This window comes from Aulostomus chinensis, chromosome 16 (assembly GCF_037954235.1).
Source record: "Aulostomus chinensis isolate RoL2024-O1b breed Wild chromosome 16, RoL_Achi_v1.0, whole genome shotgun sequence".
Classification (NCBI taxonomy): domain Eukaryota; kingdom Metazoa; phylum Chordata; class Actinopteri; order Syngnathiformes; family Aulostomidae; genus Aulostomus; species Aulostomus chinensis.
In genome coordinates this window covers 12,894,355-12,908,574 of record NC_141335.1, presented here as the reverse complement: position 1 = coordinate 12,908,574, position 14,220 = coordinate 12,894,355, and the positions used below count along the sequence as shown (strand labels likewise).

The window sequence follows — 14,220 nt, the reverse complement described above, 5'->3', positions numbered from 1 at the left end:
CATAATTTTTATGAACTTCTTTGAAAAATGTGCCCTTGCAGCATGAAATAGCTAGGAATTCACATTCCCGACACACTGACCCCCGCCCCCCCCCCCCCCCCCCCCATTAGCTACATTTCTAAAAAGGACCATCACGGTTCAGAAAAATACTTGAGCTGACCTAATTTTCACAACTGTGAGTGCACATTTTTCCTCGTTTAAAGCAGATTTGAATCCCAGCTATTTAACTTTGACCGTTGCACCAGAGCGTCATCACAAACACACCAGAGGAAAAAAAAGAATTCTTTTGTTGGGGCAAAAAAAAAAAAACAGGAGATGCAACACCACATGGTCAAATTGTGTTTTACTACCCGGAAACTTTCTTCACCTGTTCATGCAAAAAGGCGTGCTTTGTTTAGCAAAAGCAGAATCAATAAATAGCTCCACTTAACAGTCAGCGACAGAATGTAATCTTTGCTCCAGTCAGATGAGCTACAGTGCCAACATTATTACCAAAGCAATTTTAAGGGGCTGATTATCACCTGGGAAATATTCAAGGACTTGAAAACATGCTTATTTTGTTGCAAAATGCCACAGAAAAGGTCAGAGTCTGTCATGAACAGCGTGGATTCATCTTGACTAGTTTACACATCACAGGCTGCTGGTGGCATTTGAGCATTACTGAAATGTCACTGTTGAGCAGGTGCATTGCAAGTAGTGACACTTTGAGTTCCAAGAACAGTCAGATTTGTAGGATCTCGCCTTAAAAATTAAGAACACTTTGAGATGACGTTGCGTGACTGCTTTGATTGGACTACAGAAGTGACTCGTTGTTACAGTGAAAAGGCCAGTTGGAGGAGAAAGTGCGGTTTTACTTGTTTATGTGTGAGTCATTTTTCGACATATTCCCTCTGCTACCCCTTACTTTAACACCCCCCCCCTTTCCCTTCCTATATCTATCTCCTTTCTCATGTCCTTAGGGTGTCATCAGCATTGACCACCCTGAAGATAAGACATAGGAGTCCAGAGTTGTGCGAGAGCTTATGTACGTCTATCTGCATAAGCACCTGTAATGAGCACCACATGTGTGTGAATCGGAGCCCAGGCTAATGAAGCCCAGTCCATTATTTATTTCCCGTGGCCCTGTCGCTTGGCCTGTCAATGCACCTGTGTACACACACACATGCACACATACACATACGCACACACACACACACACACACACACACACACACACACCATCTGCCTATAATGACCATTCTTTTTAGTACTGCATAGCGCTACAGTCCCAGGAGTGGTCATTAGACGAAAAAGGGAAGGAAACCCTTGCTTTTGGCGTAGATTTGGAACAAGTTTTTTGGTTGTGCTTTGGGGCAAAGAGTTTAAGGGTCAGGGTAGGGTGGACCCGGAATGCTTAGAAATAGCAGTAGCAGAGAGAAATTCAGAATATCTACTTTTTTGTCTGAATGCATCGGTGAATGTAATGTGAATGTCTAGAACTTTACTGGACAGATGAAACATTATTCAAAAGATGTTCTCTCTTTTTTCTTTATTCAAAAGATGTTCTCTCTTTTGGGGTTTTACTGACGGTGGGAGAGAGCGCTGTCCAACACAGTCTGAGATATTCAACTCAGGTCAATTCGTTTGATATCTGGTGAAGGCCCTAGTAATTGATTCACTATTCACATCCTTTTTTGACACTCATTTATTCAGTTTTTCCTTTAATTTGTCACCTATCTATACATCTTCCGCCTCTGCAGGAATGGTAAGCTCTCAGCAGGGCAGCTGCTCCCATTATATCTGCAGAACTTAGCTTTCTGGCCTTGCGGCCCCCCGAAATCCCCTCCCCTGGCTCCCACTAATCCTTTCCAATAGTAGAAGGACATGGCAGGTTTGTGGGCTCAGACAGCTCAAATGTGTCTTACATTTTAATAAAATGGGCCAGATAAATTGGATAGAACTTCAAATTGGCACAACTTGGTAAAACTTTACAATAAGGGAGCATGAATAATGTTTGGTTAATGTTAAGTTTGCTACTCAAGCATTTATTTATGCTTTTTGAGATTTGTGTTGTAAAGTTGGTAATACCTTCCTGTTACCTTCCTGTGAGGTAACATGAACACCACAAGTACATTATTACTAGACACAGTTATCTGTTAATTAATGGTTAACTAGACATCAATGAACTATTAATGACCCTTTTTATAAAATGTTAACCACTTTTTTTTTATTTGATTCAGATTTTTTCTTCAACAACTAAATACATTTCGAAGTGTGTGATTGTGTTTTAATCCAAAACTCCAGATTTTGTGTCAGGAAAAGATGGATCCATGCCACTGTCTTCACCAGGCTAAGCAGATCCAGAAACAGAATGAAGATGAATTATTCATGCATGTTTGCATGTCTGTCATTGCAGGGAGCTGAATGGGAATAATCTCACACGCATCACCAAGAGTGACTTCGCTGGACTGAAGTACCTCAGAGTTCTGTAAGTACTTCCCTTCATGTTCATGTGTGTCGGAATTTATTTATTCACATGTGCTGTGTCCAGCTTCACAGCTTACAAGTTATACAGACTTGCTGTGAATGCTCAAATTAGCATAAACCCAGTGAAGTGGAGATGCTTCTGTCAAGAGTCCCACTCCAGAGTACATTAAGCTCCTGAGTGACTGCCGCTAGTGATGTAATGGACTTCCCCCTCACTGGTTGCTGTCTCTTGTAGTATCACTTATTGTCCCTTAGACACACACACACACACACACACACACACACACACACTTGCCCTCTTTTCCCACACATCAACAAGTAATGTATACACAAGCGTTGCTCCTTAATAGGCTCTCAGCACAGTTAACACATTCAGGTGAAGTCATTGACTCCATCTGTGGTGAAATTAAACAGCACTTGTAACTTCAGGTAATAAAGCGGGTTTATAAGTGTCTATATGAGTGCGCAGACACTTGTGAGTAGTGCCATAGGTGTTGCACACACACACACACACACACACACACACACACACACACACACACACACACACACACACACACACACACACACAGCCTGAGGGGAAGCCATGTATAACTTAACATGTTTTAAATGTAACATGAACCGCACATAATTCCTGCTACCCAGAAACTATTTTCAAGCCTTGTCATAGCACACCCATCCCCCTTGTCTGTCTCTGCTTCTTGATGGAGCTTCAGCTTGCTTGTTGTACCCACTCCTTATCTGCACAATCGTCTTCCCCCATATGGAGGTTAAATTCCTTCAAGTTGCTAAGATATCACTAAATGTGAGAACGAAACAAATATACAGTAGGAACATGGCATCTCTTTGTGTGCGGATGGGAAAAAGTCCGCCTGTGTGTATTATGGGGTGACCCCTGTGGGTCAACACATTAAGACTAACAGCAGGCTCACCTCTCATCCTGCTGACCCCAGGGCCAACCCTCCCAAGGAGCGAAAAAGGAACAACGGTTTATCTTTACAGTCAGCTGCCATCTATCCTGTCAGTCTAAAATCAACATGCCTGATTTACGTCCATCTGTCTGGTCTAAATCAGCAGTTTGTGTGAGGAAACAGACACAATGGGTGGAAAGCAACAACCAAAGGGGAAAGAAAAGAGATGAGAGAAACCAAATGCACTGAGACTGTCTGTAAAGTAAGTTTTCAAGTCAAAAGAACTTGTCATTACCCCCCCCCCCCCACTTCCATCTAAATTCATGAGAAAGAAATCAGAGGTGAATTGCACTTTTCTCTCTATGTTTATGGAGCGCAAACAGTGATTAGCATTTATATTTGATGGAAAGGAAGCCCAGACTGCTGAGTTGCAGCACACGGCGGCCTCACAGGAGACATGAGAAGAGGCCCTTCAACACAGAACAGTTGTAGACGTCATGAAGGAAAGCTCTTGTTTCTTCTAAAGCTCCTGGACACTTTTCTCTCCTGTTATTGTAACACTCCCAAAGCCATCCAAGCCTCTTTTTGGAGCGTTAGCTTTGGCAATGTAGGTGAGGATGGGGATGTGTTATGATTCACAGTAAAATGCTATGTTTGTGTGTGTGTGTGTGTGTGTGTGTGTGTGTGTGTGTGTGTGTGTGTGTGTGTGTGTCCCCATGCTTGTTTGTCTATCCTTAATAGCCTTGATGTAGCGCCTGCAGCTCTGATACTCTCCAAATATCCAACACTTTAGACACACAGCTTACTTTCCCTTGATACTGCCAATTGTAAAATCCTTGAAGCCAAGCTCGGTTTCCCCCTCACATTCTTTGACCCCTTGCCTATGTTTCGTCTTGTCTCCACCCAGCCGCTACACCCAGTGGACCACACCAGAGCCACACTTTCTGAGCCACCTTGGAAAACTTTCCTGGCTGCTATTCCTGACTTTTTTGCCAAGATTCCACACAGCGCCCTCAGTCCACACCACTGCCCCCTATATATGTGTGTGTTTGTGTTTGTGTGTGTGTGTGTGTGTGTGTGTGCGTGCGTGCGCGTGCACACAGCTTGAATATACATTCTGTGAGAAGTCCTGCCAAACAAACCACAAAACCCCATCTACTTTGTTTAAAACTGAAGTGACCGTCTACACGTTTGGAGCCACACAAGTCAAAGCCGGACTGTATCGTGTCATTTCTGAGGCTCTCTCTCTGTCTGTCTTTCTCGTCTTCTCTCTAAAGGCAGCTGATGGAGAATCAGATTACTGTGATTGAGCGAGGGGCTTTTGATGACATGAAGGAGCTGGAGAGACTGTGAGTACCACCCAGGGCTGTCTGCCTTTCCATAAATAACCTAGTTTTATTTCCTTTCTAAACTTGAACTTCAAATGAAAATCTCACCCCGTCTATTGATCTGAGTTCAGTGTGTGTGTATAAGTTGAGTGTGATGTGACTAACAGGAGGAACCAGCCATAAGTGGTGGATCATGTGTGAAGCACTTCCCTGTCACTCCATTGTGGTCTGATGGTGCTGAGAGGGGAGAGGGTACAGCGTGAGATGGGGAGTAGTTTTATTAGTTTTGCCTGACAGGAGTGCCCTCAGTGGTACATGTGGGCTTCAGTGCACACACACACACACACACACACACACACACACACACACACACACACACACACACACACACACACACACACACCACAGAACCTGGCTCATCTGGACAGCACCAGGACTCCTTGACAGCTTGTAAACCGGCTGGGAAAACACACAGACAAACACAGCCAACCACACCTCAACCAGCTCATTAGCAAATCAATAGCGCTTCCCACATGGAAACCTGTGCAGCAGATGACTTTATGGACACATGTTGTCGTGCATACACAGTGGTTAACCCATAAAAGACTTTCCCCTGATCTGAAACCCACATTAACAATTTACAATTACCCAACTCAAGGCTTTGTACCGCTCGCCTCCGTCTCTATATTCAACTGAGTCCAAGACATCCTAATGTGCCAGACCAATGTGGAAATTAAGCAGCTCGTTTCTCTAATGTTTAAAAGCCACTAACCCACTAGCAGGTACAGTTCAGTGTGAAGTGAGCGGCAGCAGACCATTAATGCCCATTATACACTAAATCTCCACCTCAGCTGGCTGAGGGCTCTTCTCAATATACACAGTGAGTGGCACAGTGCCCAACATCTGTCTGAAAGTGTCTGAGGGCATGGCAGCGGCCTGTCTTTCAGATTTGCAGCCTCTCTGTGCCTCCGATGGGCCATTCAGGGGGGGAGAGAGTTGTGGTTTCCAACAGATTAGCAACAGTCTGTTCCTCATTGACTTAAATGTTGTATTTGCATAAAGCCTGCCAGTCGTGGACGCTAGTGTTTTGACATGGAGTCTGCTGCCAACCGTCATTCTTGTCCATGCCTCCTTGGACTTGATTTACAAACACTGTGTATTGATAGTTCCATTCAGATGACATCTGTACGTGTTCAGATGACTAGTGGATGTAATTCACTTGTTTTAATGGGAATGCTGCTATTCTATTACTATGGGAAAGTCAGCAGAGGACTGAGTTCTACCCGACGGAGCATTGTAATTTAACTGTGCAGAGATAATTTACGGTGCTGTCTCTGACTTGCACTTTAATTCCCCTGAACTTTCTGTTGGATATTTATGTGACATTCAGAGCAGACTGAAACACAATAGCCTGTGGCCAAGCTGATTCTACAGCATCTTGCAGGAATTATTCACGACCTACACACTCAAGGGCACACATGCATTGACACACACACACAAATTCACTGGTTGATCATACTGTATGTTTTCCCTGCCACAGGCGGCTGAACCGTAATCAACTACAGCAGCTTCCCGAGTTGCTGTTTCAGAAGAACCCTGCCCTCTCTCGACTGTAAGTACACTCTAGTTTTTATTTTCATGTGGGTAGACTCACTTTTCTTTCTCTGCTGGCACACACACATACACACACATACACACACACACTAATGTTGTTCAAACGAGACTACACAGCAGATCTCTGATGAATGCTGGCTTTGGTTTAATGTGGTTCAAACAGTTACACAGCAATTAAGCTTCAATTTTACATGCTGGAAAGCCATCAAATATTATTAATACTATTGATTGAGGTGTGTTTTTCTTGTGATCCCCACTGTTTTTTTGTGTCAAAATGTACTAGATGAATAGAAATCTGAGAGTGTGTGTTGGTTTGTGAGTGTGTGAGAGAGGATCCACTGGTGATAGTGAGAAGGGAGCAAGGGCGCACATTAGACCCTGAACTCTGTTCCAGGTGAGAGGATGCTTGTGTTCCTTAATGAGATCATTTAGCCCGTGGACTCATCTGTGCCTCCAAAATCATCACTCTGTGCCCACTTGTTAAGGCGAATCCCATATTGTCTTTCACACACCCACACATTCTTACACACATGCATCCCATATAGCGAGACAATCCCACAGTAATGCTAAACTTTTATTCTCATCTGCAGCATTGCTCAGTGTTTTTAATCTTTAGGATAATCAGTGTCCCTGTTGCTAGCTGATCGTTCCAGCTCATATTATTCCAGTTCAGATTACCTGGAGCATCTGGGAATAATGAAACAGTGGGACATGGAAAAATGATTTCCCTCCCATCTCTCCACATTGTGGTTCTACTAGCCCAAGATCCCGGCCTCAGCCCCCCATCTGCTTATCTTGCGTTTGATGTTTAACACCATCTTGAATCTATCTGTCACTTCCCTGTAACTATCTCCACACATCACCTATCATTATGACAAAGTCCTCCTGTGGGGTTTTAGGGCAAAGCCTCATGCGTTGGGGCAAGGCTGGTTTGCAAACTTTGAGAACTAGCGAGTTGTCTGTCAAGCTGGAACAGACACAGAGCAGACTGCGGCCTTCCTGACCAGCGGACGGCCTTGAACAAGCATGATTAGTCCATCTGGGGCAACAGGCTCTGCCAACAGCCAGAGGATTGTGCTAACACAGCTCCCCTGTTTCATCCAATCTAACTTCACGCTGATTATTCTAAACCTTGCTCTAGGTTTGCAGTCACCTTCTGGAGAATGAGACCTTGGTTAACATTGCTTAATCGATTCACAGTGTGTCTGTGTATACACTCATTTGTTCTCTATCCTTGGCTGGATTAAAGAGAACCTTAATAGACCATGAAGCTTTTCAGGTGTGGACGTGTTCTATATTCTCAAGCAGTAAAAACAATCCAGAATCTTTGCGGTTGCCTGCAGTAGATCGACTGATATTACTTTGTGAAAGACATCTTGCTTGTTAAAAAATAAGGTCTGGTAGCGTGGGATCAGGAACAGCAGGAAAAGACAAAGGTTTTTCTTTTAATGTGTTTCTTAACTCCTGATGTGTCTGGGCCACACTGTGGGTTCTGGTTCCAGTCTGATGCGGTTAGGTTACAGCCTGTCTCACTCCTGCCAGCAGCTTTTAATGGACTTAAAAGGTTCTCAGTTCCCAAAGGAAGACTTTTGCTGCTATTTCATTTGTGTGTTTGAAGAAGACAGAGAGAAAGAGACAGAGAATATATGGTTGCATATGTGTTTGTATGTATGTATGTGTGTGTGTGTGTGTGTGTGTGTGTGTGTGTGTGTGTGTGCATGAGAATGTGTCTTTGCACTTGCTTAAAGTACTCACTGGGGCTTGTTAAGGTCTACCTTTATGATCCTAACAAGAGAGGTTAATGTAAAAGCCCGCTGCCCTAAGGTGGTGCACTAACCCAGATGGTTTCCCCTCTCTTGGATGCGAGATTAATTGCCCCCCCCCCTTTCTTTCTATACCTTTTACACTCTTTTACTCTCCTTTTCCCCTCTCTTTTCGCTCATTCTGGAGTTTGCGGAAAAGCTTGTACAACAAAGCAGGCTATTTGTCTTCGGCGTCCTGCTGAGAGGACAAACAGAGAGAAGGACATCGGGGATAGAGAGAGGGAGGGATGGCAGATGAGATCCTTGCTCCCATTAACATCTCCAGGAAAAGCTGGGCGGGTTAATAAAAGGCTGCTGGTTAAATGAGCAGAGAGCTGATGTTTCGTAGGGAGTTTTGAAACACTTGACTTCCAAGCAGTCATTAAACTAACGAGGGTAATGAGTTTTCCCTGCAAAGGGAGGACAGCTACAGCACAGATTTTAGTAATTCTCAGTGGGGTCAACTAAAACAGGACACAATCGTATTAAAAAATTTGTTCAATTTTTTTTTTCATGCTGCAAAATATTCATCCTACTTTCAACTGTGCAAACTGTTTGAACAGAGTGCATTAACGTTGAAGTTATGCATACCAAGGCATTTACATAAATATTCTGTTTTATGTTAAAGAACAGAATAGAGTCGAGTGGCACAGGTATGTTTTCCACTCTCGGGTACTTCTCTCAACGCCCCCACTCTCTGTTTTCCCACACCAGTGAGATACCAGACACTGACGCATGAGGGGCACAGCAGAGATAATTGGAATTGATTAGAGATGATTAGAGATAGTTAGAGATAGTTAGAGTTAGTTAACGCTGTCCGTGATGGATGGCGGTGACGAGAAATCACAGGAAGATGTGGGAGGCGCAGCAGGGAACATCAGTGAACAATAACAGTGAAAATAGAGTTGCATTCATCAGTGTTAACAACCTGTTGCCCCCAGCCCACCACCCCTGAGTTCTCCCACTTCCACTGCCTTTCAGATCTGTAATCTACTCATCCGTGTCTGTAATTAGTGTCCTTTCGAGGTGGGAGAGCAGAAGGAAGGAAGGGCTTCAGGATGAAGGGAGAAGGAGGGATAGGTGAGTGGAGGAGCTTGAAAATAGCTGGTAGCTGGCCCGAGGGAATAGCATCTGGTTTGGGGTCAGAATGGGTACTGGAAGAGGAGGGGGTAAAGGGTATTTGTGGTTTTCATTACCCTGTTGCTTGTTGCCACCACAAACACAGCGGCAGAAGTGCGGGCTTGTTTGAAGGAGTGTTGCTTCCATTACGTGTGGTATTACACAGTAGGGTGAGGGGACGTTTAGGAGAGGTTTCCCCTTGTGTTTCACCCAGGGCGGTATGAATGGGGAGGAGGGATGGGTGTGGTGCTACCTGCACTACAGGGGAGCGGAGGAATCCCTGGCAAAGGCGTGGAGAGATGTGTCTCATCCTTCTTTAAGATCCTTTTTTCCATCTTTAATTTTCATGTTAATGCTTGACAACGGGTGTGCTGATTTACTAAACACACTGAAATATTGGCAGAGTGACACAAACAAGAGAGAGAAACAGGGAAACGTAAATAACACTAATTAGACACAAACAGAGTCAGAATAACAGTATAATTGCATCTCTGTGTGCTAATGCAGGGATGGCAGGCTACACAGGGGATTAGGTTCTTTATATGGCTTTGACAGTAGATAAAAGTGCAGCTTCAACTATGTGTTGAGCTGCCTTTCAGTATGTGTGTGTGTGTGTGTGTGTGTGCGTGTGTGTGTGTGTGTTGGAGGGATGCTGTGTTTGTTGATTGCTTGAAGCTAAGGGAATGGTGGTGCTTTGTAAGAAGAAAGGATTGTTCGAGGGATGGAGATCTAGAATAAATAGTGTGTGCCATCATTAAACCTATAAAGCACCCCTCTGTCATTCTATTCCCGCTGGTTTGCACTTGGTTTCTATTCTATACACAGTATTTTCATTTGCTTCAGAATGTAAAGTATCACTAGTCTTCCTTGACTTTTTCCCCAACAAAGCAAGCAAATTAACTCCTTCAACTTTTGACTTTTTGTTTAATGCTCATGAAAGACTGATGCAAAAGTGTTTTTTTGTGCTGTGTATGTGTTTCCACGCTTGTGTGCCTGGCAGGCTGTTAATGGTCCAAGCTGGTCTTGTCGTTTCCCTCTCTTTGTTTCTGCTGATGAATGACCTGCCTTAACGTGCTAGGTCTCCCTGTCTCTGAAAAACCCTTTGGGCCCCCTCTTGGCAGCAGTCCCCATGGCAACCCGTCTCCATCAGAGGGTTACTGTGCCATCCATGGCAGACATCCTGATTTCTTGACTGCAGTTTGTGTGACAGGAAGTAAACACAAGAAAAGCAAAATAACTGCATGCATCTGAGAATGTAGCTGTGTGGAAGTCAGTTCTCCTAAATTAATAACAACTTACTTACCTGTTGTGGTGGCTGGCACTTTGCTACTTTTCTATTCCATTTTAAAATCTGTCCCTTCATAGCTGGACTTCCTTAGAGTAAGAAATCTTAGTGATGAATCAGAATTGCAAAGACGTAATAAATAAATTAAAGAGTCTGCATGAATACGTACCACAAAATAAGTGAACTTTTTTGTACTGAAGGTGAACTGACCCTCTAAGGTGTTTGAGTTTTTGCAGGAAAATGGAATTCCTGATCTGGCGTTTAACCAAATCATACTAGTCAGATCTTAACTCCTCACTCCTGCCCCTCTTCCTGCCCCTGTTCTTGTCAGCTGGTAAAAGTGGCTTTTATGGCTTGTCGCTGTTTTCTTTACGAGTCGGACCGTGTGTGAGACAGAAATGCAGACCAAACCATGTGAGGAGAGCGGAAGCCAAAAGGGGGTAATTTAAAAACCACTCCGCCATCTGAAATATTCACAACCACAGCACAAGGGGAGCAAGAGAGACAAAGAAGAGTAGAGAAAGGACAGACGGAGTAGAGGACAAGAGTGAAACGGTCAGAGGTGCAAAAGAAAGAGGAGGAAAAACGGAGGTGTTTATATTTACTAATGAGTGTGTGTCCTTCCTTATAAATAATTGAACACATGGACTGAGGCTTGTTAAATATTCACTCTAAAGCACTGGGACATCAGTACTGTCGTGTGTGTGTGTGTGTGTGTGTGTGTGTGTGTGTGTGTGTGTGTGTGTGTGTGTGTGTGTGTGTGTGTGTGTGTGTGCGTGTGTGTGTGTGTATGCGCGCGCAAATGTAAGGCTGGTATAGGTGGTCCTGTATGCTTGTGTACCAGACATTGCTGGCTGGACACACACACCCATACACACACACACACACACACACACACACACACACACATAACTGCAATGACCGCCCAATCATGAGCATGTGTGAGTTGTGTGCTTCTGCATCGGGAACTGGCCTGGTCATTATGAATTGATACAGCATGAATAAGACATCACAGTGTGGTCTAGATCCGTCATGAGTATACACACACAGGGATTTCACTCACAGAACTGCTGAAGGAGGCTTCCTCCTCCTCCTCTTCCTCCTCCTCCTCGCTGCGCTGTGGCTGACAGTTTGCCTCTGTGACGGCTGGCTTTGTCTGGTCCAGATTGGAACTGACACACACAGGAGAAATGGCTGCCCTCACGTCCTCAAACACTCACACACACACACACGCACTCACTCACTCACTCACACGCACGCACGCACGCACGCACGCACGCACACACACACACTGGAATCTCCAAGCAGGGGCTTGTGGAATGTTGCAAAGCCAGCCAGGAATAACAAGCTATATAGTGTGAGATGAGTTGTCATGCTTGTGTGTGTGTGTGTGTGTGTGTGTGTGTGTGTGTGTGTGTGTGTGTGTGTGAGTGTGCGTCCGTAACAGCTCTGCGCAGATACGCACTTATCTGAATGAGAAAGCCAGGTCATTCATCTCAGCCTTAATAGGGTGAAATCTCCCTGCGATAGGTGTTTCTCTGCCTCGCTTCATCTGTCTGTGCAGTTAGTCTAGATCCAGATCTGAGATTTCCATCAGTGCTATCTACTCTAGATCATCATGTTGATGTGTTGTGGGTGAGGAGCTTAGTGTGTGTAATCTCTAGTTATGAGCTGTTAGGGTCTGGATTTGTAGCTCAGCGTTGGATGTATCCCAAGCAGACCCAGACACAGCCTCTCCTTGATTGGCTGGGTTGAAGGAAAAGGGGGGGACAGAAACCCCTCTTCTCATCCTTCCATGCAGGATGAAGCAGGAAACTACCCACACATGCGCTTGTGTTGCCCGTGCAGCACACATGCCTCGCAAACCAACACACGTTCAGAAAATTGTCGTTCCAGCTCAATCCTGTGGCCTCAGTCTGTCTCCAATTCCGAGATTTAAAAAGAACAAACAGACACGCACACATGCAATCACACAAATGCCACTGCCCACCTCCCGCTGATCTGCTGCTGTAGCAACCGGAGCTCTGCAGAAAGAAAAAGTTGGGAGCTGAAGTGGTACAAAGGAGCCAAATATTTTTGCAAAGGAGATGTGATTCAATTGCTTGGGAAAAGTGTGGTATAATGGATGGAAAGAGATTTTGGGATTTTTAGTTGTGTATGTGTATGTAATTATGGGTTTTAGACACATCTCTTTATCCTCTGGAAGGAGAATCTTAGGTTGAACTCCTTCCTGTTCCCCATGGCTATATTTCTGTGTGTATGTGTGTTCCAATTGGCTTCTTGTCTCCACTCTGTCTGTGGTGAGCAGGTCCATTCTTAGGGTGTTATACTTAGAACACCTCCAGGCCTTTTGTTCTTAAGACTCCACACAGCAGCTGAACTTGAAAATGTGTTGTGATTTACTGCATGGATACAACACCTTGTGCTCCCCCAAAGGTTAATGAGGTCAACTTGTGACAACAGGTCTGAATCTCAGCTAGGAAGCTGTTCGTCGGTCAAGTGACTGAAATGCTTTTCTGTCTTTTATTGTCAAGGTGCCCTTGTTGATGTCACCCACCCACCCCACAGCGCCAGTGGATCTAAAGACTGTGGTTAAGAAGCTCTTAGTTTTCAGGTGTAACTCAGTGTTCTTAGATGCACTCTAGTTCTAACAAAGCCAAGGCTATGGTCAAGAGTTATGGACTTATAATGTATAAATGCTCCCCTGGATTTAACGCCTGAGGTGGGAGGCTTTATTTTGTATGTTTTCAGACTTAGATGTATGGAATATCTGCACAGAACACTACAGAGATAGCTTCAGATATAGCGATAGCCCGTTAGCTCTCTTGTAACCTGTTAGCTTGTTTTTACCATGGTCTCTCCAAAATCCCTGGTGAAGGTTAAAATTTTTTCAACATACTCAAAGAAAATATCAGACATAAAATAAACAGGAGGATCTTTGCAAACACAGAAATCTCCAAAGATCTGGAAATGAATAGACCTCCAATGTGAACTTGCAGACTCGAGGTGTACGTATGTTAAATGAGTACTAAAGGTGTTATTTTGACTCAGCGTGATTTGTTAGCTGTCACTTTTGTTATTTATGCGCAGATCTGGATGTATCAGGCATTTTATTGTGTGTTTATTCATATTATCAAGACCATTGTAATCAAATGTAAATTGGAGTTAGATGTTATAAAAGCAACAAAATCAACATGAAACAGGTGTGTAAATTTTAACTGCAGCATTGTAGCTATCATTGCCATGACCTCATCAGTATACTACTCATTATATCTAATGACCTAACTTGTAGGATCATCACTTAAAAACAATTTCACATGTTTTTCCTTTAATGAAATTCTTCTGACTTACTGCAGAAATGCTGGGTCAGCTCTTTACCGCCCCCGATTTTATAGGCCAACTTTGCACTTTTAATGCTCCATAATAGTCTTTTAAATGTTTAATGTGGTCTATTATTTTGCAAAATGCCAAAGGATCTAGAAAAAGAGGCCAGTTCTCTTCCAAAACAAAACTTTTTCAGTTCAAACACAACAAAAATCATCATCCATATGTATCTTTTTTAATTGTTTTTTTTTAGTCATTTTCCATTACTGCTGTAGCAAAACTTTAAAATTGATCATTCTCTGAATCAATAGTGCCCAGGTCATCAAAAAGTAAAACATTCATGAAGGAGTTATTCATAAATATGTAAATAA

The 14,220-nt window shown here is 43.7% G+C and overlaps 1 protein-coding gene across 5 annotated transcripts in view; it reads left to right on the top strand.

Annotated features, from left to right (window-relative positions):
* slit1a (slit homolog 1a (Drosophila)) overlaps positions 1–14,220 on the top strand; it is a 90,270-nt gene that overhangs the window by 9,656 nt on the left and 66,394 nt on the right. For all 5 annotated transcript variants that reach the window (XM_086179760.1, XM_086179764.1, XM_086179761.1 and 2 more), the window contains exons 2-4: positions 2,396–2,467; positions 4,655–4,726; positions 6,246–6,317. In XM_086179760.1, the coding sequence (XP_086035886.1) occupies positions 2,396–2,467; positions 4,655–4,726; positions 6,246–6,317 (216 nt within the window). The remainder of the gene's footprint in view (positions 1–2,395; positions 2,468–4,654; positions 4,727–6,245; positions 6,318–14,220) is intronic.